The sequence below is a fragment of the Leptidea sinapis genome, chromosome 31 (genome assembly GCF_905404315.1).
Source record: "Leptidea sinapis chromosome 31, ilLepSina1.1, whole genome shotgun sequence".
Classification (NCBI taxonomy): Eukaryota; Metazoa; Arthropoda; class Insecta; order Lepidoptera; family Pieridae; genus Leptidea; species Leptidea sinapis.
In genome coordinates this window covers 942892-969400 of record NC_066295.1, presented here as the reverse complement: position 1 = coordinate 969400, position 26509 = coordinate 942892, and the positions used below count along the sequence as shown (strand labels likewise).

The following is a 26509-nucleotide window of genomic DNA, read 5'->3' as shown; positions in this document are numbered from 1 at the left end:
TTGTAGAAAAGTATACAAACAAAGGAATACAAAAGTTAACATAATTAATGTAAGTACGGAAACGGAATATTTAATGTACGGAAAATGAGGTTTAAATTTGTATAAATTCTAAACAAAGTGTACGTTGGAATACGAGATAAATATAATACTATGTACTTGTGGAATATTTTTGATATAAAAATTGTAATATTGTTTAATTTCGATCGCAGCCATTTTGGAATACGCCATCTTGTTTTATTATTGACAGCTGGCGGGCGGGGCGCACGGACACCTGTGTTATAGTATTAGAGTACCTACCACTGGGTTCCCTTCATATTCTTTCCGTGCCGGGAAACTCAGATCGCGCGGTATGCCTCAGATCGGCGCAATATATTGCTCATAATTAGGATGATTTGAATGAATTTATCTGAAAGCTATTGAAACAAGCTACAAGACCATCTAAAATAAACCGTCTTATATACAAAATAAGGGTCAGATTTTGGTGAGGGATTATTGTGCCGTGCTTCGGTTTTCGGTGTATCTGAAAAAACTAGTGCCCTGGGGCACTGCCGATTTCGGAACGTTATTTAAAATAACCAATGAAATTATAGAATAATGAACATTGGGAGATATTTCTAGTTATTTAAAAAGCTTAAATATTCCTCATCATCAAAATTATTAAAACAAACAAACTCAGATAATCCCACTAAGAAGGTTTTGTTAAGCTAAAATATATTAGAAAACTTAAGAAATAAAATGATTATAGAGTTATTACTTATTTTATGAAAATAAAAAATTATGCAATAAATTCCACCTTCGCACAACACGCCACTAATTAGGATATCATCCCCACCATCTCGTTATATGGTGTTCCACCACAATCCGGATTTCAAGGCACTTCCTTCCACGTACAACTAATCTGCGGAAGGAGATTCCTTGTGCAGTGTTTCCAAGACGATACGATATGGGTACCTTCAAAAAAGCGCGTACGCTTTTCTAATTTCATTGTTGTTATTATTCATATCTGATGTTATTGAATACAGAACTGAATATATATATAATGCTGAAACTGAACACTGATAGGTTCTCCGAACATGGATTGTTTTTTTTTAATGAAAATAAGGGACGAGATGAGCAAGACGTTCAGCTGATGGTAATTGATACGCCCTGCCCATTACAATGCAGTGCCGCTCAGGATTCTTGAAAAACCCCAATACTTCTCAGCGGCACTAGAACTGCGCTCTTCACCTAGAGATATAAGATGATCTCTTGTTATGTCTCATTTGCCCAGTAATTTCACTAGCTACTGCGCCCTTCAGACCGAAACACAGTAATGCTTACACATTACTGCTTTACGGCAGAAATAGGCGCCGTTGCGGTACGCATAATCTAGCCGGCATCCTGTGCAAAGGAGCCTCCCACTGGTTAAGATGCAAAGAGATAATAACTAAATAATTACATATTTTTTTTTAAATAAATAAAAAGATTTCGTTTATTTCCATAATTGATATTGATTTTCAAAGATAATAATCATAATTTAATTATAATAAATTATTGTTTTTACCAAGCCCTTAAAGATTACGTTCATTTCGACGAAAAAGCCCGAAAATAAATTGCTAGTCACAAACTGAAGACCTATCAGAAAAGCTGAAGTTATTAAAGCATACAACGCCATATTGCATTGAACGAAGATGTCAATTTTTAAGTAAAGACAACTTAACCACTTTTATTTATTCCGTAACTCCGTAGTAGGAAGGAAAATTAAAAGTTAAACCTTAGTGCACATCGCATTTGCTATGCTATTACTTTTCAGTATAACGGTAGGTGACCTGGTGATCTTCTCTAGAATCTGACATGTTGCTACTAAAGTTAAATAAAATTAATGTACCAAAATTGATTGAAACTGATAAAAAAATAACATCTCAGCAAAGTCGTTATGTACTAAATATTGGTGTGAAGTGCGAAACACTTTACGTGCATACCTGAATACCGTACGATTTACCAGATGACCAGAAACAAATGCGTATAGAGTAGTGCCTTAAACTTTTTAAAAAGTATAATAAAGCAATGGTTATATATAATTTTATTCTCTTTCGATCCATTTTATCCGTAACAGGACAACTAGAGCGAGTTGCATCTTTGACATCACAATTCCCTGATTATAAACACTTAAGCTAGGCTAGTCAACAAGTTCAAAAACGTATTAATTCTTCATTCAGACGTCTATATGTATGTATTAGCACATAAAGAATTGTAAATGTTATTAACAAATAAAAAAATGAAACAGAGATGGCATTTAGGTTTTCCTTTATAACTCAAAAATGATTAATATTAAAGGAATTTTTAATTCTTTACGGAGGAGGAAATTCCAAAGAAAAGGTACCGAATTTCGGTACTCTCTCGTCTGTATTTATAATCTTATTCAGCGCCAAAAATAGGTGCCCGCGCCACCGTTGCACTATGGCCGCATTGGCGCTTAAAGATCAATAATTTATATATAATTTATAGATATATATTATAATCTTGACTAAGTATATAATTGTGAACATAATTAAAGTAAATACTTGATTACCCGTATTAATTAAATATCATTCTTATGTTATTATTAAATATATTGTAATGAATAGTCAAACCAGTGCACTGAGCAAACACTCAAGTGAAAACAAATATAATAAAATAGCGAGCGAAGTTTGTGTAGTGGACGCTAGCCCTTACACAAGACAGTGTAGTCAGTGAGTCGTTTCCAGCGAGATTTTAATAAAAGAAATACAACACAGCCCGTCAGTCTGTTATAACAAATCATTTCTTGGTATTTCGTTTAATAAATCATACTTTGATCATTTATTTTTGCTGGCATCTCATTTCATACTCCGCTGTGTTTTATCATGGACTGCCTGCATTTTATTAGCTCTCGACACTTTTAGCCTGAGGCCGAACCCAAGCTTTAAAGCTATGATTACTTAGGACACGAATATTTGAATGATATTATGTTTAAAAAGCACTCCAAAACTAATAAGATGATTTCAATAGAATCTACATTTACAACTTCATCGTAAAACGATGATGCAACAAAAACATTAAAATTGAATGGAATCTAGATATATAAAAATTAATTGCTGTTCGTTAGTCTCGCTAAAACTCGAGAACGGCTGGACCGATTTGGCAAATTTTGGTCTTGAATTATTTGTGGAAGTCCAGAGAAGGTTTAAAAGGTGAACTAATAGGAAAATGCTGCTAAATTAAATAAAAACAACAAATTTGTTTTTCCTTTGATGTGTCCATACATAATTTCTATGAGAGAATTTATTGACGCACGATTTGACAGTTCTGCTGTGAAACAATTTCATTACGACAGCAGGGTGCATATTTTACGAAGCAATTTTTGATGTTATGATATATTATTCACAAATTCATATAAAACATTATTTTATTTATTATAATATACAGAACAACGTCTGTCGGGTCAGCTAGTTGATAAATAAAAATACGTCAATAGTTATTGAGTAGATACAGTGGATGCATCAATCCACATACACCGAAAATAAATAAAGGAATTATGCTAGCACTCTTTATTACTTTAATAATATGAAATGAGGAGATTTGTAGGAGAACCACCTGACATAGACATTCATAGATTATCTATCTATCTATCTATATATATAAAAATGAATTGCTGTTCGTTAGTCTCGCTAAAACTCGAGAACGGCTGGACCGATTTGGCTAATTTTGGTCTTGAATTATTTGTGGAAGTCCAGGGAAGGTTTAAAAGGTGAATAAATATGAAAGTGTTCGGAATTAAATAAAAACAACAATTTTGTTTTTCCTTTGATGTGTCCCCCGTCGTCCGATATTTGTTATGTATGGACATATTTTCTATGAGAGAATTTATTGACGCACGGTTTGACAGTTCTGCTGTAAAATAATTTCATTACAAGAACAGGGAGCATATTTTACGAAATAATTCTTGATGTTATGAAATATTATTGACAAGTTCATAAAAAATTGTATTTTATTTATTATATACAGAACAACGTCTGTCGGGTTAACTAGTTATTTGTAAATATTGTTCTCATGTAAGTGAAGTAACCGACATAACAAAGACATAACCAGATAGCACAGATGATTGCAAAACTGAAGTAGCTTTGGGCAGGACACAGAGTTCGATAGACTAATAACTGTTGGTGAAGAAAAGTTCTCGAATGGCGACCATGGCTACGTACTGGAAGAAGCAGTGTTGGTGGGCCCCACACAAGACGGACCGATGCTCTTGTGAAGATCGTCACGATATGTTGGAAGAGGATAGTGCATAAGTCGTGGAGATATTAGGCCGTTGTCCAGCAGTGGATGTCAGTCAGCTGAAGAGAGCTATAACAATAACAGATAACTTTAAAATTGAACAACATGAACCAGTTAACGATGACAGGATCATCTAGCCATCACCTTTTTCTATTATATTTTAGAGAACATCCGCCCCACGATGCCGCTACAAGCAATGACACTTAATCGTGCATGAGGAAGCCTGGCCTGGATAAAGTTTGCACTTTAGTTGTGCGTTCTTATGCACAAACCTTTTTAGCAGTAAATAATATTTTATACTCTAACGGCCTTACAAATAAACTTGGTATAAAGTCATAACTAAGCATAAACAAAGAATATGCAAAATGTTTACAATATCGTTGTCAACACTGTCAATACAATGATAATTCTGAAGTTTCCGGATGACAGGTAGCGTTGCAAATAAACGCAGGAAACGTTATAACGTCCGAATAAACCAATCGTAAGCAAAATGTTTACAAATAATTTTGCATATTCTTGGTTTATGCTTAGTTATAATTTAATACCAATTTTATTTGTAAGGCCGTAACGGTATAACTTTATGTATTCTTTTAAATTTTCGCATTAATTATAAAACTTTGCAGAACACGATGAAAAACTTCAAGGAACCCTAATAAACAAACCCTAGTAAACTTCTTCGTTGTGAGTATTCTCTAGACTATCAGAGACGACGCGTAGTTTCGACAACAATACATAATAAACTTAGGGTAGTGGTGCATTATTCTGAAGTTTCGGAGACAATGCCACACTTAATCATTATGAGGAAATTGGACTATTAACTAGCAACTTGAAATACGTAGAATATGGGACATTTCAGTTTAGCTTCATACAAAAGAGAATTTAACTTAGAACTATTTTTATTTAATTTTCAAACTTAGGTTAGCATATTTCCAGCTTAAAGACAGGCACTCATACATATCTTGACCCCTGGTATTACACCATTTGGCTCCCTGATGTTTAAAAAACTAACGCTCGTTCAACTACGGTGAACTTATTTCATTTGTACCGCTGATCCAGTTTATATTTACACTTATTAATGTCCACGCACACAACAAATGCAATGTTCCTATCAGCAATTAATCCGAAACCCCCGGTTTCAAGCAAAACGCAAGCCACTCCATCAATAAATTAGTGAAACCTAACAGATATGAATTTGTTATGTTTTCACACCAAAACTACTTACCCGATCGACATGGAATTTCGGACACACTTTGGGGATACAAGAAAAGATAAAGATTGTAAAATCTAACTTTCACGCGGATACTATCGTGGACATAAGATTACTAACCGTAAATAAATATCCAGCGCATAAGTTATGGAAGCATTGAATAAGTTATCTTGTGTCCTATAAAAATAAAGAAAAATAATTACGCAATTTTATTTTGTACACAATATGTTGGAAGTGAAACCTGCATTGTGCATGAACCTCTAAACTGCATATTATGAAATCCTGGTACATGTTGCTAGTATGACACATTACTATCACCGCTACTAAATTTATGTTCTCCTGGTGTGTACATACACACCAGGAGAACATTCTATCCAGAATTTAATATCCTTCAAACGTCTCTGAATTTAATAAATAATTGCATCTTGTATATGGTAAAAGCCTTGCTCCCGCATGTTATATTGAGTACTATAACCATTTTACATAAATTCAAATATTTTTATTCAAAATAGGATTCAAAATCACTTATTGAACGTCAAAAACTACCACCCATTCAAAAGAGGCTGCCTCAGACCTGAGAAGAATGGGCGCAAGAAACTCAGCGGGCTTTTTTTTAATATAAAAATATGGATTACAATGTGCAATCGTACAATAAACATTTATAGTTAAAGAGCCTGAGGGTGTTCGCTTTATTCCTAGTCCGTGGTGTCATTAAGAAAATCATTTATGCTATAGTAACCTCTCCCACACAAACGTTTTTTAACAATTCTTTTAAATTTCGTAACACATTTGTTTTGTACATTTTATGGGATCATATTGTAGAAGCATATACATAGTCCAACAAAAGACGAGTAGTAGGCATAACAAGTTTATGTTTGTTTCTCGTGTTAACAGTATGAATGTCACAGTTTCTAGAAAATTCCTCAATGTGCTTATGAACATACAGAAAATTATCAAAAATGTATTGAGAAGCAACAGTCAAAATGTTTATTTCTTTAAATTTTTCTCTTAATGATTCTTTAGGACCTAGGTTATAAATCGCGCGAATAGCCCTCTTCTGCAGCACAAAGATGGTATTAATATCGGCCGCACTGCCCCATAACTATACCATAGGACATAATACTATGAAAATAACTAAAGTATACTAGTCGCGCCGTATCTGTCAGTTAACCGTCTAATTCTCTTAACCGCATATGCTGCAGAACTAAGCCTATTCGCCAATCCTTCAATATAGGGGCCCCATTGCAATTAAAACCAAAATAACATTCTCGTGCCTGTGTTTTGGCGAGGCAACATGTCCTGGGGATGCCTCGTGTAGAGGCGAAACACGTGTCGAATTGTTAAAAAACAAATATTGGCGCAATTAACACTAAAGAAAACTCAAAAAATTTGGATAACATTCTTTCCCCTCCGGTAATGTTATGAGATCAGAAAGATATGCAGCTTAAGGCCTCCTGGTAATATGGATATAGATAAGTGATGATTGCCACCTATCTGTTCATAAGCACATTGAGGAATTTTCTAGTAACTGTGACATTCATACCTTAATACATACAGACATAACACGAGGAACAAACATAAACTTGTTATGCCTACTACTCGTCTTTTGTTGGACTATGTATATGCTTCTACAATATGATCCCAGAAAAAAAGAATTGCTAAAAAACGTTTGTGTGGGAGAGGTTACTATAGCATAAATGATTTTCTTAATGACACCACGGACTAGGAATAAAGCGAACACCCTCAGGCTCTTTAACTATAAATGTTTATTGTACGATATCACATTGTAATCCATATTTTTATATTAAAAAAAAAAGCCCGCTGAGTTTCTTGCGCCCATTCTTCTCAGGTCTGAGGCAGTCTCTTTTGAATGGGTGGTAGTTTTAGACGTTCAATAAGTGATTTTAAATCGTATTTTGAATAAAAATTTGTGTAAAATGGTTATAGTACTCAATATAACATGCGGGAGCAAGGTTTTTACCATATACAAGATGCAATTATTTATTAAATTCAGAGCCGTTTGAAGGATATTAAATTCTGGATAGAGTACTGTTGCCAAATTAAGTTTGGCTGATTTGGTTTCAAGCTTGCGAGGCTTTGTCTGTCCGACGAAGCTTGGACGTTTCTATTTGCCAATCGAATGCAACTCAGCCTTGTATTGCAGATTCCATCTTATTTTGTTGTACAGTCAAATACACTTTAAGAGATCTCTTTACATGTCTTTGTTTATAGTATAGGTACATTGTGCGCGGTATTATTAACTACAATTGCCAAAGGAAGTACAGTTGCAACTTTAGTTTTTACCGTACTCTAAAATAGACTACTGTCATCTTAATCATCTTCTCTGAAAACAGACATACTTACAAGTGGGCGTGTGATAAATAGTGAGAATGAGATGTAAACTCTTTAGAATAAAAAAAAAGTGTGTGTATACTTATGTATGCACGCAAGAAGTTATACTTCTTTGGCCTAACGAAGCAAAAATCATTAAAATTATTTATTCATCGCGCTACGTTCTTAGAAATGACAAATTCGTAAAAATCTTGCAAAGATGGCTTTGAAAATTAATGAATACGGCTGTATGTGCTTGAACCCTTTGCCTGTCCTAATAATGGACGAAGAAACCACAAAAAACAAATAACGGATGACGCAAACGTCAGAAAATTTTAGGAACCATATTCAACCTGTTAATTTTGTGTTACAGTGATGCGCGCACATAATTAAAATTTCACTCTCATCATTTTTTCATAACGCGCCTAAAGAAGGCTTTTATAACGGGATTCATTTATAAGAAATTAAAAAAAAATGCGTGCGGTTATTAAGTATCTGTTTGTGTTGCCTTCTGTGAATTAATTAATTCAACGAATCGAACGAGAGAATGACTCGAGCCACAACCGGTTATCCAGCTCCTGAAGACTTCAAGAAAGCAAGTTCATTTTGTAACAAAACCTCCACGCACGGCATACTAGTAATTTTAATCCCTACTATCAATATTATAAATGTTAATGTAAGTTTGTTTGTTACGCTTTTTCGCCGGAGCTACTGAATCGATTTTAATGAAATTAGGTACAGCGATAGACTAGAGCTTGGAAAAAGCCATAGGCTACATTTTATGCCGTATAAATCCATCGTATACGGATTTGTGAAAAACTGAAATTCACGTCAATGAGCTATAACTTTTCAAATTATTTAGTTTGCTATAGCAATCTTCCTTGAAATAAGATTCTTATAATATGTTGGGAACTTGAGCGAAAACGGGAACCAGAACTAGAATAGTACATGAGATAATCTACAATTTCAAACTTACTTATTATTTTTAAAAACCCTTAATCTACGCGGACGAAGTCACGGGCATCGGCTAGTATGTTTATAAATATTTAAAGTGAATTTATTTTATTTATATTCATGTTCTGAACAGTAAGTGCTTGTAAAGTATCAGTGTGGAATTATAGGAGTAGTATTCTACACAGTACGTTCCAAATCTACCAGAGAAAATCCTAGCTCGGGTTACCCAGCAATGGAAGTGAAAGATGAAATTGTTAAAATAAATGTTTTTGCAGCTATTAGTCGTGTCTTATACCCGAAGAAGTCAAGTATGCTTTTAATATGAATAAGGTTACGTTGAGCAGGGTTCCCGGAAATCATACCAATGCACAAAAACAAATGAGACAGAACATTTCTCGAGCTTCTTTGGAGCTGTTATTTATAGCCATGGATGCAACATGGCTTCACCATGATGATCCAGAAGTATAAATTACAATCTTTGACCTGGATGAAACTATCATCTCAAATCTCTAAGAAAAAGGCGAGTCGAACATTCTGAAAGATTTCTATTTTCTGGGATAGTAAAGAAGTGGTCATGATTGAATATCCCAAACATGGTGCTACTGTTGCTGGCTCTTTATTTACTCTCACTCAGAACAAGTGGGAGGCTCCTTTGCACAGGATGCCGGCTTGATTATGGGTACCACAACGGCGCCTATTTCTGCCGTGAAGCAGTAATGTGTAAGAATTACTGTGTTTCGGTCTGAAGGGCGCAGTAGCTAGTGAAATTACTGGGCAAATGAGACTTAACATCTTATGTCCCAAGGTGACGAGCGCAATTGTAGTGCCGCTCAGAATTTTTGGGCTTTTCAAGAATCCGGAGCGGCACTGCTTTTTAATGGGCAGGGCGTATCAATTACCATCATCTGAACGTCCTGGTCGTCTCGTCCCGTATTTTCATAAAAAAAAAAACAAATTTAAAAAACTGCAAACGAAATTCGTAAAAAAGGGTGATTCAATAAAGCAAAAACTGTTTTGTTCCATGAAGATAATGTCCCGGCTAACAGGCCCTCCGTTGCAATGACTGCAAATCGATACAGCTGCACCCGACCTTACATCCACTTATTTTTGTATACAGGTATATCCAAATTTGAAGAATTATTTGAATGAACAAAATGCATCAGTGGTCACTGTTCTACAGACGATTTTAAAGAAAAGAATTTTAAATTTAGAAAAAATATATTTCATGTAATGTAAAAAGGCGATAATGTTGAAAAATAAATTAAAATTGACTAAACGCTACTGGTAACAGACTCATTTTTACTTTTTATTAAACGCCGTATGTAGGTTACTTCATATCTTACAAAATAAATTACTTACAACATAATTGTACTCGTTCAAGACGAGCTAGTAAATCTATTATTTGGCAAAGTAATTGTAGGTTCCCAGATTCAAAACAAGTGTTGCTAAATTCAAAATAGTTGTTGTAATAAACGTTTGTATAGTAAGTAGTAACTAACTAATACTAGTCTATCTAAATGACACCACACCTTGGTACTGGAGCAAACGCCCCCAGGTTTCTTAACTCCATAATTTCAATACAATTTTATTTATAGATAAGGGCCCATTTTTCTCAGGTCATATTAGGGGCATATCTTTTGTAATGAGGTACTTAAGTAGCATTTGATTTTTAATTACTCATTAACTGTATGGCCTATAAGGCCATAATACTTTTCAGACAGTAAGGCTAGGTTGCACCAAATAAACATAACTTATGACGTCATAAAATTATATCATGGATTCGTTGTATCCAACTTACCATCCGGTATAATTTTCTGGGGAAGCTCATGGGAAAAAGAGATAATATTTAAAGCCCAAAAGAGCTGCATTAGGTCAATGTGTAGTCTTAAAATAGCGGATACTTGTAAAACATTCTTTAATAAACTTTAAATTCTTACATTGACTTCACTATATATTTATGATATAGCATTATTAAAACTAACCATAATACATTTGTCAGACCATCTGATATCCAGAATAATAATTAGAGAAGCAAGAATAGATTACGTTTACATGCTGGCAACACAGCTTCTATGTCCAATAGTGTTCTTGAAATGGCACCGAGAATATTTAACAAACAACCAACCAATATCACAGAACTGAAGTTAACCAGTTTTCATAAGAAACTACTTAATCTCCTACTGACAAAAACGCACTATTCTAAGACTTCTTTTCAGATGCTTCACTCAGTTGACATTTTAAAATATCATTTTACTCAATTTAATTACTTACTAACTAATGTTAAGGTCAGCGTTACAGGTAACGTTAAATTTGACTTACCCTTAACTATAACAGCTAATATCCAGCCCAAGTGGTCTAATCTAGTAACGTTGCATATGTAATTTACAGTGTATTGCTATTGCAGAAAAATAAGGGTTTAAAATATATGCAAGACTGAATAGAAAATATGTAGATAATATTTACTATGATTTAGTTTACATAAATGAATCTCGGCGGACGGAGAATGGGCTAAAAGAATAATTGAGTCGGTGTTTCTTCAAGTTCATCATTCATAACTACTCTAGATTATACCTTCATCCTCGTTGTTGCTTTATCCTTGAGTACTGCTTTGTAAATCCGACTAAATTATAGGAATGCATTTTGTAGTCAGTCGATTATTCTTTGAGTCAGTTGTCAAAGGAAAATTTGCCAAGTCAAGCATTGTTGTCGCTTCGCCTGCGCTGTAAAGTTTCCACAAGAATAATTTCACAATTTCGAAACTTTACTACGTGTAGGTACATTATTTTTCATTATCTTATATCTTTAAACGAGCAATTCTTGTAAATATAATCTGAATTATGGAAACGGCTCCAATGATTTTAATGCAATTTAGTATAAGAAATCGATCTAGCTAGGTTTCAATTTTAAAAATATAGTTTTATCCGTGTTTTGATGAGAAACTGCTACAATAAAATATGGACACAAAGATAAATTTCGTCACTATATATAAGACTATAATAGCTTAGATGGGACATTGGGTGATCCGGAAAGCAGAAGACCCCGGTTCGAATACAGATGTCCTAATAGTTTTTTTTTTGTTCAAGTATTGTACCTTCATAAAAATCCGCGCAAGGCGGATATTGATATATTAACTACTAAATACTATGTATTATTATAGTTTATGAATACTTTGAAAAGGGAATTCATTTTTAGACCATAATAACGTTTATAAAGAAAAATTAATATTGAATACAAATAAAAACACTGTGACGAACGACAAACAAAAAGAGAAGCAAAAGTCACATCAAAAGCCTTAAACTAACTTATGAAAAATGCCAGTTTTTATTTGATTTTATAACACGTCTGTTTTTCTTAGTACAGCGCTTCTGACTACTTTTTTTAAATTCAAACATTACTCGAGAGATACACGACTAAATTAAATGATCATTAAAACCTTACTAGAAAATATTTTCACTCAATCGATTAATGTTATAACGAAAAAATGTTTAATGTCGCTTACATTAAGGCTTGGGACCGAGCCAACGGCCTTGAGCAATCGAGAAGCTAGGTTACTTACCTCTCTCGCACAAGATCGCCATTGTTTTAGTTAACAATTAGAAGCATACTTAATTTATTACAAACATAATACAATTTTCTTTAGAAAAATAACAAAAATATGTCATGTTAAATTTTTGTTAAACAGTAATTAATTTTTCATAAATTTTATATCTAGATTGAATGATTGACACTGTCTATAAAAAATAAAAATGTAAAAAAAAAATGTTTTTTTTCTCATATTCTGTAAATATACAATCATATTTTGTGAAAATATATTATAAGCTTTATATAAACCGTCAAGAAATGGTTTCAATTATTCGCTATTTTGGCGATTTGTTGGGATAGCGGCCTTAATTGTTTTTGGACGGGTTTGCGACAGTGCCGCTTCAGTCAATTTGTAATTCAAAAAATGTAAAAACAAAAATTTTTTTCGTACATTTAAAAATTTTATGTATTTAATAATAATAAGGTTTTATTAAAATATACCCAGCATATATATGGAACAAATAGGTACAACGATATTTTAATACATATAAATAACTAGCTGCCCCGACAGACGTTGTACTGTAGATAATAAAAAAAAATACTGTTTTATAGGAATGCGCCAATAATATTTCAAAACATCAAGAATTATTTCTTAAAAAATGCTCCCTGTTGTTATAATGAAATTGTTTCACGGCAGAACTGTCAAACCGTGCGTCACTAATTTCTCTCATAGAAAGTATGTCCATACAAAACAAATATTGAAAATAAAAATAATTATGGGTCCCAAATCGAAATAAAAACTATCCTATCTCTCAAGTTGGACCAAACTGCACTCCATGAAGTAATCCCCATTAAAATCCATTCATTAGTTTAGGAGTCCATCGCGGACAAACAACGTGTCACGTAATTTATATATCTCATATCTTTAAACGAGCAATTCTTGTATATATATATAATCTGAATCTCGGAAACGGCTCCAACTATTTTCATAAAATTAAGTATGCAGGGGATTTCGGGGGTGATAAATCGATCTAGCTAGGTTTCAATTTAAAAAAAATGGTTTTATCCATGTTTGAATGAGAAACAGCTACAATAACATTAGAATACAAAGGTAAATTTCGCCACTATATACAAGACTATTATAGCTCAGATGGGACATTGGGTGATCCGGAAAGCAGAAGACCACAGTTCGAATCCAGATATCTTATTAGATTTTTTGTTAAATTTATTTGTACCTTCTTAAAGATACGAGCAAGGCTCGGTTGTCCGGATATTTATATTGAGATGATAAAAACTAAAATATATATTAAACTTATAAACTATCTGGAAAGGCATGGAAAATGTCTTCCCAGGCGTCTTGGTTTTTACTTCCTATTTTTGTTTTGATGCACTGATAACCAATATTAAAAAATATTGCTAGGCATCCCGTCACAAACCGTTTGGAGAATGTGGTTCTGTGCTTTGCGGAGTCTATCCCAGAAGCAAGCAACTCTTTTTCTCATCACAGCATAGAAGTTTATAGATAATGAAAGTTATCAAAGTTATCTTCTTATCTTCTATATATATGTAATGAAAATGGTTTTTGTTTGAGGCTCAATCACGCCTAAAACCACTAATCGTATCTACATGAAACTACCACCATTCGATGCGACCAATTTATCCTAGATGATTTATGGCTACTTATTTTTCGTATTCCAACGTTCCTTCCTTTTAAAATTCGCCCAGCGAAGCGGGCGGGAACGGCTTGTACATAAGAAAATAATTTTAGTATAATGCTGAGTTTTTAAATCTAATTAACATAAAACTGTGTGTCATAACTAGCTGTTCGTCGTCAGGTTGCAGCATGTTTTAATTATAGAATATTATTATACGCTATGGGTGTAATTTGAAGCGAGCGAGGCATCAGGCAGTGCACTCACTGAACTGGAAGTGATCACTTATGTGTAACGAGAAACAAAATATTATCAACTCTATTTTATAACTTGTTTTCTGTTTGCTTTTTATATACCTACATTTTTTGCTTATATATTGAGTCGAAATGGTAAATAAATAAATCCCTTCAAGAGGATCACCATTTCTAATGTTAAGACCGTCGAAGATAAAGTCAAATGTTCTCATTATTTTTTTACGGCCGTTTTCAATAACCTATCTTATCCTTAGTTTAACTTACTAGAGATAGACAAATCTATTCTTTTACGCTTACTTACATTTCATTAACTATAACTAATAATACAAATATATTGGATATAAGTATGGATAGATAACATCTTTTCATTAAAAGGTGATAGCAATATATCCGTAACTAGATATACGTTATTGAAAACGGCCGTTAAACAATTGCTCTAATTCAGGATGGTTACCAGGTCTTTGTCGACGCCCCTCTCGGAACGTCCGACCATTGCCTGGTCAGGAGTGTAGTGCCTATCCGACGGCCACGTCGCAGACCACCAGCGACCCGCCGCGTTTGGCACTACAATTCAGCAGATTGGGATAGGATGCGTTCCTTTTTTGCATCCTACTATATTTTTTTGTAGCCGATGTGATACTGTAGAGCATGGATATTTTTATACCAAGCTCTGAAGTACCGATCGGTGGCAGATCACAGCCCTGGTTCGATGCGTCAGTTAAAGCAGCATCTGACTGCAAAAAACAGGCGTATCGAACTTGGGTTGCGGCGCTGGGCACAAAGGATCCGAACTGCATAGTTCTTAAGAGGAAATACAACCGTGCCTCCAGATTTTTTAAGCGGCAAATCGCCCGTGCAAAATCAAAACACGTCGTCAAAATCGGCGAGCAGCTTTCCAGTTACCCGACCGGAACACGCAAGTTCTGGTCGTTGTCGAAAGCTGCTCTTGGTAACTTCAGTCAGCCGTCCATGCCGCCGTTGCACATGAGGAATGACACCCTGGCCCACACGGCAAAAGAGAAGGCCGATCTCTTGTGCGCTCTTTTCGCCTCCAACTCGACTCTTGACGACAACGGAAAAACACTGCCGACCATCCCGCGGTGTCAGAGCTCTATGCCTGAAGTACAGTTCAGACAGAAAACTGTTAGGCGAGCTCTGTTTTCGTTGGACGTCAGGAAGTCGAGCGGGCCGGATGGCATTTCTCCAATCGTGCTAAGAACGTGTGCCCCTGAGTTGACGCCGGTGCTAACGCGTTTATTCCGGCACTCTTATTCAAAAGGCGTAGTCCCTGACTCATGGAAGTCAGCCCTTGTCCATCCGATCCAAAAAAAAGAGACAGTTCGGATCCGGCGAACTACAGGCCTATTGCTATCACCTCCCCGCTCTCCAAAATCATGAAGAGCATAACTAGCCGTCAGCTCTTGGTATACCTATAGGGTCACCAGTTGATCAACGACCGAAAATACGGGTTTCGCCATGGTCGGTCGGCAGGTGATCTTCTGGTATACCTAACACATAGCCTGGATATAGCGAAGGCCTTTGATCGTGTATGGCTCAAGGTGCTCCTCTCAAAACTTCCATCATTTGGGCTTCCCGAGAGCTTGTGCAAGTGGACCTCCAGCTTCCTCACTGGGCGCAGCATTCAGGTCGTTGTCAACGGATATTGCTCGAACCCGAAGCCCGTGAATGCTGGAGTGCCTCAGGGCTGTGTGCTATCTCCCATGCTGTTTCTTCTGCATATCAATGATATGTTGGACACCTCCAACATTCATTGCTATGCAGACAGCACTGGTGATGCCGTATACATGGGCCACGCAGGTCTCTCTCGGGAAATCGTCGACCAGTGTCGGGAGAAACTTGTGTCTTCTATCGAGTCCTCTCTTGAGAAAGTCGCGAAATGGGGTAAATTTAACCCTGTCCAATTTAACCCCCAGAAGACTCAAGTTTGCGCGTTAATCACAAAAAAAAAACCCCATTTGTCGTATCACCGCTCTTCGACAACACTTCCTTTAAAGCCTCGCCTAGTATCGGAATACTGGGTCTCGAAATCTCGAGCGATTGCCAATTTCGTCATCTGGAGGGCAAAGCCAAATTGGCTTCAAAGAAACTGGGCGTCATTAATAGAGCACGGCAATCTCTACAAAGTGCAGGTCCGGCCACACATGAAGTATTGCTGTCATCTCTGGTCTGGCGCACCCCAGTATCAGCTCGATCCATTTGACCGCGTGCAACGCAGAGCAGCTCGAATTGTCGGGGACCCAGTGCTCTGTGAACGGTTGGATCACTGGCGTTGCGTAGAGACGTCGCTTCATTGTGTGTCTTCTACCGCATTTATCACGGGGAGTGTTCCGAAGAGCTGTTTAACCTGATTCCTGCCGCCGAATTCCACCTTCGCACGACACGCCACAAGGGTTATCATCCCCACCATCTGGATGTGTGGCGGTCCTCCACAGTGCGGTTTTCAAGGAGCTTTCTCCCTCGTACTACAAAGCTATGGAATGAGCTTCCTTGTGCGGTGTTTCCGGGACAATACGACATGGGTACCTTCAAAAAAAGCTCGTACACCTTCCTTAAAGGCCGGCAACGCTCTTGTGATTCCTCTGGTGTTGCAAGAGAATGTGGGCGGCGGTGATCACTTAACACCAGGTGACCCGTACGCTCGTTTGTCCTCCTATGTCATTAAAAAAAACCCTAATCAGCTGTTTTTTTGAACTCTCTTTGACCTAAAACAGATAAAACTGACTGAGACTAAATCAGATAATAGTAAAAATATATACATGCACACATTGCAGATCGCGAACGCGTCTAGATAATTAAAATGTAGATATAATATTATATATTATTGGATTAAAAAAATTAATTTCCTATTTTACTTAGCATGTACCTATAGTTTCTATTTTAGATTGTAATAATTTTAATGATAATGATGATGATACAAGAGTTGTCGAAATTGTTAACGATGATTCATAAAAGAATATTAAATGTATTTTAAAGTTTCTAATAATTAATAAAAAACAATTCATAAATAAAATGCAATATCCCAATAACCCTAGTACCCATCTAAAAATTGTTTAACGCGCCAGAATTAGTTTTCACTTCTGTTGGCAGTCCCGGAGTGCAACTCGATTTTTTTTTTACAAAATTATAAGGTTTCCTGTGACTGCCTGTATTTAATCTATACTAATATTATAAAGCTGCAGTGTTTGTTTGTTTGTTTGTTTGTTTGTTTGAACGCGCTAATCTCTGGTACTACTGGTCCGATTTGAATGATTCTTTCAGTGTTGGGTAGTCCATTTATCGAGGAAGGCTAAATAAAATTGCTATTTTGTAACACAGGGTGTAAAATCGAAAACCTATTTTTGCGTGCGCTGCAAAAACTATTGACAATAGAACAAAATGATGTACAGGCTATAATATAGGCAATATTTTATTACTTATAAAACTATCGCGTGAATTATACTTTATATGGCAAAACAACGTTTACCGGGTCAGCTAGTGTTACTATACTTTTACAATGAATGTTTGTAATTGTCAGCAACTCAATATAAATATTTATTCCAGTGTCCGATTGCCTGGTATCTGGTTGGGGAGAGTGGTCAGATTGTGACACTGCCTGTGGATCAGGCAGTATGGTCCGCAGTAGGACAGTGCTCCAACAGCCAGCTCACGGAGGAAGACATTGTCCATCCCTGGTTCAGAGACGGGCGTGCCAAGCGCATCACGGCTGCTCCGCTGACAGTGACATTCCATTACGTGGTGAGTAGAATACACCAGGGTCACCTGTAGTTAAGGCTTAGTAATACCTTTAATAATTACCAGTGGGAGGCTCCTTTGCACAGGATTCCGGCTAGATTATGAGTACCACAACGGCGCCTATTTCTGCCGTGAAGCAGTAATGTGCAAATATTACAGTGTTTCAGTCTGAAGGGCGTCGTAGCTGGTGAAATTACTGGGCAAATGAGACAACATCTTATGTCTCAAGGTGACGAGCGCAGTTGTAGTGCCGCTCAGAATTTTTGGGTTTTTTGAGAATCCTGAGCGGCACTGCATTGTAATGGGCATGGCGTATCAATTACCATCAGCTGAACGTCCTGCTCCATGTCTTTCCTGCTGTCACTTTTATATCGTTTTCACATTGGAATTCAAGTCGTTTCGCTTAAACAAGTATTTTTTTCAGAGGAGACTGCAATGATCTTACCAGGCGGACTCTCAGTTAGTCGCCGTTCCAACGAGACGGTTGACATCAGAAAGAACCTGCGACTGCGCAATCCTGACGACCCGGAGTCGAACTCACATAGAGAGTGAGTTTATTATTTCATTAATTTATAAGTATATTTGGATCATATAAAACAGTTATGCCTGAAAATAAAATTAATGTGTCTTTAGTACTAACCAAACCAAAATTACAATACAGCGAAAACTTAAAAATACAGGGGATACAAAAGTTCTGGGCGTGGATCGCTGGTGCCTGTGGTAGGTAATAAAATACCTGTATTACTGTTCACCAGGATTCCACTTTTACAGAGTGACTAAAAAGCTCTAAAAATCATAAGGATAGAGGTAAGTGTGTGTGTGTATGCATGAGAGGGGGTGTGTGTGTATGTGTGTGTGTGTTTTTTTTCTGAGGGGAAAAATACTATTACGTACTGTGGGGTCAGTATGCCAAGGACCCCGTATGTCGGACCCCGTAAGCATTTCTTCACGGGGAGGGACTTAGCTGTTAGCAGCTATTTCCACTCGATGCTTGACTTATTTGGGCTCTTTCCCTCTCTTGGGTGCGTAGCTCCTTTAGCACTTCGGTGTGTTTATGTGTGTGTGTGTGAGAGAGAGAGGGTGTATGTGAAAACATGCGTGCGATAGGGTGTTCTCGGTTCATAGGTGTGCTAACCATCCAAGACCTCCAAAAGTCCCTCTGTGTGACAGTAGTCTTGCAAAAGGAGCCATTCGTGTGCAGTTGATCGACATTTGTACATGTTTAGACCATACAGACATAATACCTCATGGAGCTTATTATAAAGGAACGGTCCCAGAAACAGAAATTCCACCTTCGCACGACACGCCACAAGTTAGGATATCATCCCAACCATCTGGATGTGTGGCGGTCCTCCACAGTGCGGTTTTCAAGGAGCTTTCTTCCGCGTACTACAAAGCTGTAGAATGAACTTCCTTGTGCGGTGTTTCCGGGACGATACGACATGGGTACCTTCAAAAAAAGCGCGTACATCTTCCTTAAAGGCCGGCAACGCTCCTGTGATTCCTCTGGTGTTGCAAGAGATTGTGGGCGGCGGTGATCACTTAACAACAGGTGACCCGTACGCTCGTTTGTCCTCCTATTCCATAAAAAAAAAACAGAAAGAATCTGCGGCCAAATGATGAATGGAACAGCCAGACCGATTTTACGGAAGTTTACGGGAGGAGTCTATGAGGCGTTTTTGTGTTTGTTATGTGTTTGTAATGTATGATAATTTAAGCATGGACTTGATCTTTAATCATTGCTTAAAATACCGACTACAAATACTCACATACTTTTAAATAATGTGAAGAAAAGTTGGTAGATAATCCCTAATAACTAACCAACATAATATTACGAATTGATATTACTTCAGGCATTACTTAAGGTGTACAATAAGTAATGTTTTTCTGTGTTTAACTTCGCTCTAATCTCGAAATGTTACGCATGAAATTATTTGATTTGTTCCTGTTTCGCCCCGAGTTTTCGTCACACATTCCTGTTTCGTCCCACGTTTATTTTTATTCCTGTTTCGGGTCACTCCATAAAACGTTATTTTAGTACAGCCAGAATAATATATGTATTTACAAGAATATTTTAAATATATATAAGAGCAATAGCTCACCCGAGACCAAACGATGGCATGAAAGGAGTTCCTTTCCTTTTAATATTTGGTATTGAAAATAGAAAAATTAAAATATTTATTTCCGTCATAAAACATTTCTTAATAATAAAGGGATCTAAGGCCACATATTTTGTATCAATTAAGTAAAAAAGTGTGTATATGTTTATGTATGCACGCAAGAAGTTATACTTCTTTGGCCTAAAAAAGCAAAAATAATTAAAATTATTTATTCCTCCTGCTATTCTACGTTTGTAGAAAGAACAATATTGTAAAAATCTTGCAACGATGGCTTTGACAATTAATTATTAAGTAACGAATACGGCTGTACGAGCTTGAAACCTTTGCCTATCTTAATAATGGACGAAGAAACCAAAAAAAAAAAATAACGAATGTCGCAAACGACAGAAAATTTTAAGAACCAACTTCACCATTTTTTACACGCATCTTAAAATTTCACTCTCATAATTTTTTCTTAACGCGCCTAAAGAAGTATAACTTCAAAATATACCTGTGTCAGTAGATTCTGCTCTTCTACAACCATAATTATAATTAATGTTGTTACTGTAATAGTATCTGCAAACAGATTCATATGAAACATTTATCGGCACCGTCTACGCTGTCTGTGAGCTGAGCTACTAATAGATAACATTAAAGCCGGCTGTACACTGTAGACAACAGCACAACACTTCCATAAATTATAAATCGTATAATGTTAAGCCGGGATTCAATTGTATTCTGTATTGCAGGTACTGCGTTCAGTTTGAAGTTATCAAAGTTTCAAAAGCTTGTCACGGCGATTCTGACTACAAAGCCTTGCGAGAAGGTAGGTTCAGGTTGATTTGTATGGAATTACATTGAAAATAAATTATAATTTAATTTGCCTTTAGGTTACAGTTGAATTGTTCTGAAAAAGAAGAATTATGATATTATTATGTCATATGGGTTGGTCATGGTTATTATATCTATTACAACTAGATACCGCAGGCGTAGGCGCAAAGTGCGGCAACTAATACTACGCCCAAGTGGACGTACTCGAGCCAGTCTCGAAGAATGTGTGACGTTGACGTGCCACATGTTCTGTTAACAAAATAAATAAAATACTGTTTTTTATGAATTTGTCAATTCAAACTTCATAACATCAAGAATTATTTCGTAAAATATGTTGTTATTATGAAATTGTTTCACAGTGGAACTGTTCAATTGTGCTTCAATAAATTCTCTCATAGAAAATATGTCAATACAAAACAAATTTTGGAAATAAAAATATTTATGGGTCCTTACTAAACTATCATCTCTCGAGTTGGACTAAACTGCACTCCATGAAGTAAACCCCATTAAAAACCGATCATTAGTTTAGGTGTGCACTGAAAACAAACATCAGGACAATGGATTTATATTTATGAAGATATGAACTCCCAAAAAAAAAAAAATAACAGCTAAAATACCATTAAGGTTTAAATCTGTACTAAATTTGTATAATTTTTTTCTTATTTCATTTCATTTTTGACTATCTTGAAATTACGCTTGAGAAGTCGCGGGTAGACTATTATTTAAAACTGAATAGCGTCTTCATAACGAAATTTGTTGACATACTCCTCTTAATCAGTATATCTCTATATACTGAGATAGATATAAACGTATAAAATCTTATTTCGTACTATTTTACATTATTGCACGAATTCCAACCAAATTAAGTTTGGTTTGTAACTCGTCGATAGAGTGAAGTTTGGCAAGCTGAATGTCTGAGATCCGTACTAGAACTTGTGTCTCTGATTGTCTGATCAATTTGAGAGAGACAGGGGATGTCTACACACTAAATATAGATTGTATATGAATTAGCAAAGAAGTTTTATTAAAGTATTCAGATTTGACGACATCAATAGATTTAATATAATAAATTATTTAATATTTTTATCTTACTAAGATTTAAATCTTTGTACTAAATTTGTATATATTTTTCTCATTTCATCGTAAATAATAGTTGTCTTTAATCTCATTCTTGTTCACTAGGTAACACTGTATGCGTCATGTGTGAGGCAGCTGCTCTCAAGCGGGACCTCAACTGGCGCTGCACGGGTCACGGGGTTCCATCGACCACCACCAGATTCTTCGCGCTGGTTGCCCCGCACTGCCATGGAAAATGGATTCGAACCGAACACAGCCCCGACAAGCGGAGCGATTGTTGTCTCAACCCTCACTTCATATTTGTATAGATCTTCTCGTGTGTTCTTAATAACGTTCGAATCACCATATTTCTAATAATTTTAGCTCATTTTATCTTATACATTGTTGTTCTATGCACAATAATATATTACTATAAATTAATATATTCAAAGTAATCGGCTTTATTATAAATACATACCTAAGTTCGGTTAACAAACTGAACTGGGTGTGTTCAGACTAATCCGTACAGAATTGTCATTATACCTAGATACGGTAGTTCGCCTCGTGTGATAATAGTATCACATGAGTGTCTTAATACCTAATTATCAACATTAGCATACAAGACTTTATCTACACCCATAATGTGAATCTGTAACAGTTAGCTAACTGCTAACATTAAAAAAGACAGTCCTAGTAACCATTACATCATCCAAACGAGTGTTGTAATGAAAACGGATAATATAATGTTGTACTGAATTTTATTACAACACTCGTTTGGACGATGTATTGGTTATTAGGCCATTAGATGTTTTAATGTTGGCAATAAGCTAACTGTTATAGAATCTTTTCTATTAAAGACTTAAAGCATGGGTTTAGATAAAGTCCATGAAACAAACCATTATTTAAACTTGAGTGTGATCTTATTTTTATAACTGTTTTGACTTTATCATCTGTGTAGCACAATCTGTAATAATCGTTATAATATATGCTAGGATATTTGATAAACTAGAAGAATGTTATTACAGTTCTGAATAAATAAGAACATTAATGTGCAAGAATATTAAATACATAAATAGTTTTAACACCCAATTATCTCGCAAAAATGAACAGAAAATATTTGGATCACGCAAACTTTAATTCACTCATTTAGTATAAGGTCATTTGTTGGCGTGAATATCGCAAATGAAACAGCGTATATTGCAAAGCCTTCCTTTCCAAGATCAGAAGTTATATAGGATACTATAATAAATTCAGGTTAGTTTTAATAAATTTTGTGTAGGTGGGTAGTTGGAAATAAACAGAAACAATAGACGAATGGTATTAGTATTTGCTGGTTTCTAAATATTTTATCGCATTGTAATGATAATAATAATTAATGTCTTAAGTAAGAATAGTCTAGTGAAACTGTAAATAAATTTCTGGTTGATAAAATATAAGTGATAAGACGTAATCTATTTGTTTTATTTCTTGGTTTTGTTATGTGAAGTTGGGTATCGACGAAAGTCTTGAGAAAGGTCGAGCTGGGCGTAATCTACCGTTTACCGGATGTATAACTCCGTACCCTGATTCCTCCTGCTAACGTGGTATGGTACACTGTGTGGTAAAACCGGTCCAATTCCGACACATCACCCCATCGAAAACTCCGGCGGGGTAACGGCCTAATCCGGCCGGCGTAATCTACCGGGAAGTCTCTTAAATGCATCGTATACTTAAGTAATAACTACCAATGAAATCGTGACTAACTATGTGTAAATTAGAAGGCAACTGGAAGAACTAAACAACTGGACAGCAAAATACAGGAAATAACTGTGATATCTAACAAGCTTCCTCTCCAGCCATTGCAAGTTGATTATGCACACGGCCAAAATGGTCCAATCGATGTACATTGTGCTGGCAACTTATTGAAGGGCCAGCATATCTTAAATGGAGTGACTATACCTACTTAATGAAGGGGAACCCCTCTGTTCCCTTTAAGGATCTATGCCTCTTATGAGTGATAGGTCAGGAGGCTGTGATTTTAACTCTGGCAAAGCAAGGTTAACTGGTTCTTTTCAGTCACGATTTCCACATCTTGAAAGTTATAGATAGTCGAGAGCATGCGCTCAAGCGCAAGCAAGAAGCACAACAGATCCTCGGCTTTAAGTACTTTGACCTCAAATTTATAAAGGCGAACATTTCACAATCAGGTGGGGGAAATAATATGGAAAGATCAAGCCCTGGGATTTATTATAATTATTACAAAACAAGCGTCTAGCGTATGTCGGAGCGAGCAACTCCGCACAGTGCCCAACACTCTCGGCTGGAGGTTCACGGGGTCCTCTCACTGATAGACAGGCGTGTTGCTTCCCTGCCTAGTCGAATTCCGTAAGAACATGTTAGTGCTATTCGTTCTAGGAAAGAACTTACTGCATATCTTGACAGGTCGAGGAGCCTCAGTACATATTTAAGAGATTTAGCTCGAATATCTCTCCCACCTTCATCTACGGCATATAAGTTACCACGTTTCCCGTTAAGTCATTTGTTAGGCCACATATTCTCATACAAGCACGCTTGCTTCTCAGCCTGTCTGGTTGTACTAGAATCCAACATTACATTAACCTCAAAGGTCTCCTTACAATTATCATTTGACATACTCCTCTTAATAGAGATATAATGAGATAGATATAAACGTATAAAATCTTATTTCGTACTATTCTCCATTAGTGCCCGAATTCAAACCAGATTTGATTTGTAGCTTGTCAAATGAAGTTTGGCAAGCTAAATGTCTGAGAGCCGTACTAGAACTTGTGTCTCTGATTGTCTGATCAATTTGAGAGAGACAGGGGATGTCTACACACTAAAATATAGATTGTATATGAGTTAGCAAAGAAGTTTTATTAAAGTATTCAGATTTGACGACATCAATAGATATAATATAATAAATCAATCAATATTTTTATCTTACTGAAATCATCAAACTATACGATACTAATATTAAAAACAAAAGATATCATGCCTTATAGTCTAGCGTTATAGTCTTAAAAAGTAACATTTATGAAAATCTACTTTAAATACTTTTACAATTAGTACGGTTACAGTTTTTGGACATGTTGATCTGCATTTCTTTAACTGAATTATTGCTTTCGAAAACACGATTACGAAATAAAATCTCGATAGATTTATTACATGACAGAGAGAAGTAATTTTAATATTTATGTAGCTAAGCTAGAGGTCCCGGGTTCGAATCCCGGTAGGTGCAAGCATTTATATGATGAATATGGATGTTTGTTTCCGAGTCATGGATGTTTAAATGTATTTATGTATGTTTATATGAATATATGTATGTTTAAGTAAGTATATTGTATTAAATATATCATTGTCTTGTAACCCATAACACAGGCTATATATGCTTAACGTGGGGCAAGATAATTTGTGTAAATAGTGTATCAATATTAAATAATCTGATCCGATTTTTCTCACCGTGGAACCATTTCAAAAGTGTACCTCTTCAAGCTTCAAAAAAAATAATCGGTCTATACACGGCGGAAATATTCGGTAGCAGTGCAGGTAATACAGTGGAACTAAGAACAGATTCCTGTTTTTGAAGTCAGTTGAAATTTGGAGAAATTCTTAAATGATTTTGTTATTATATCTAATATATAAAATTCTCATGTCGCAGTGTTTGTAGTTAAACTCCTTAGAATCGGCGTGACCGATTCTCATGAAATTTTGAGTGCATATTGGGTAGGTCTGAGAATCGGACAACATCAATTTTTCATCCCCCCAAATGTTAAGGGTGGTCCACACCAATTTTATTTTTTATTTTTTTGACATTTTTAAATATGTTTGATTATGAGTCAGCATTAAAAAATACATGTAACTTTTCAACTAGCAAATTTTCACCCATCTACGATCAACAGTTACTTTTGTATCGCGATTTTAATATCGGCAATACAACGTTTGCTGGGTCAGCTAGTATTGTATATTATTTATGTATATGTTAAGTATTCGCGAGCAAGACTGTTGGATAACTGACGTAAAAAGCTAAAAATTCCGAGATAGTGGAGTAAAATATTGTCCTTCTTTTTTGAATTAACGTCTTATTTTGTATGGAATGGAAAGTTAAACCTGTCACCTGATGGTGAAGTGATCACCACCGCTTATACTCTCTTGCAACACCAAAGAAATCACCGGAGTATTGACGACCATTGAGGTGGATTTCGTAAACCTTTGTACCGTGAATGAATTAGTTCGCATCAACGGACAAATTGCCCTTTAGCTATTATATTATATTATTAACGAGGTTGGAAGTTGGGAGATTTACACAAAGATCCAGGAATTATCAAATCATAGTATATTCTTCAAGTTTGTTATCAATTATGGACTCGATCTAATAATTCAAATATGACAGACGAAATAATATAAAACATGATGAATATTTTTTTATAATAATGTAAAAATAACTATATAATTACTAGGCCACCATTACACCAGAGGAATCGCAAGACCGGTGCCGACCTTATAAAGCGTCGAATAAGATATATATAATACTTAAGATAACATCAGCATAAAAACAAAGACCAATCTTGTGCGATC

The 26509-nt window shown here is 35.8% G+C and overlaps 1 protein-coding gene across 1 annotated transcript in view; it reads left to right on the top strand.

Annotated features, from left to right (window-relative positions):
- The window catches only part of LOC126974219 (somatomedin-B and thrombospondin type-1 domain-containing protein-like), a 55484-nt gene extending 32100 nt beyond the window's left edge, over positions 1-23384 (top strand). The window contains exons 3-6 of the mRNA XM_050821675.1: positions 17757-17951; positions 18373-18496; positions 20797-20873; positions 22061-23384. Coding sequence (XP_050677632.1) covers positions 17757-17951; positions 18373-18496; positions 20797-20873; positions 22061-22263 — 599 coding nt within the window. The 3' untranslated portion in view covers positions 22264-23384. The remainder of the gene's footprint in view (positions 1-17756; positions 17952-18372; positions 18497-20796; positions 20874-22060) is intronic.
- Positions 23385-26509: the final 3125 nt, after the last annotated feature.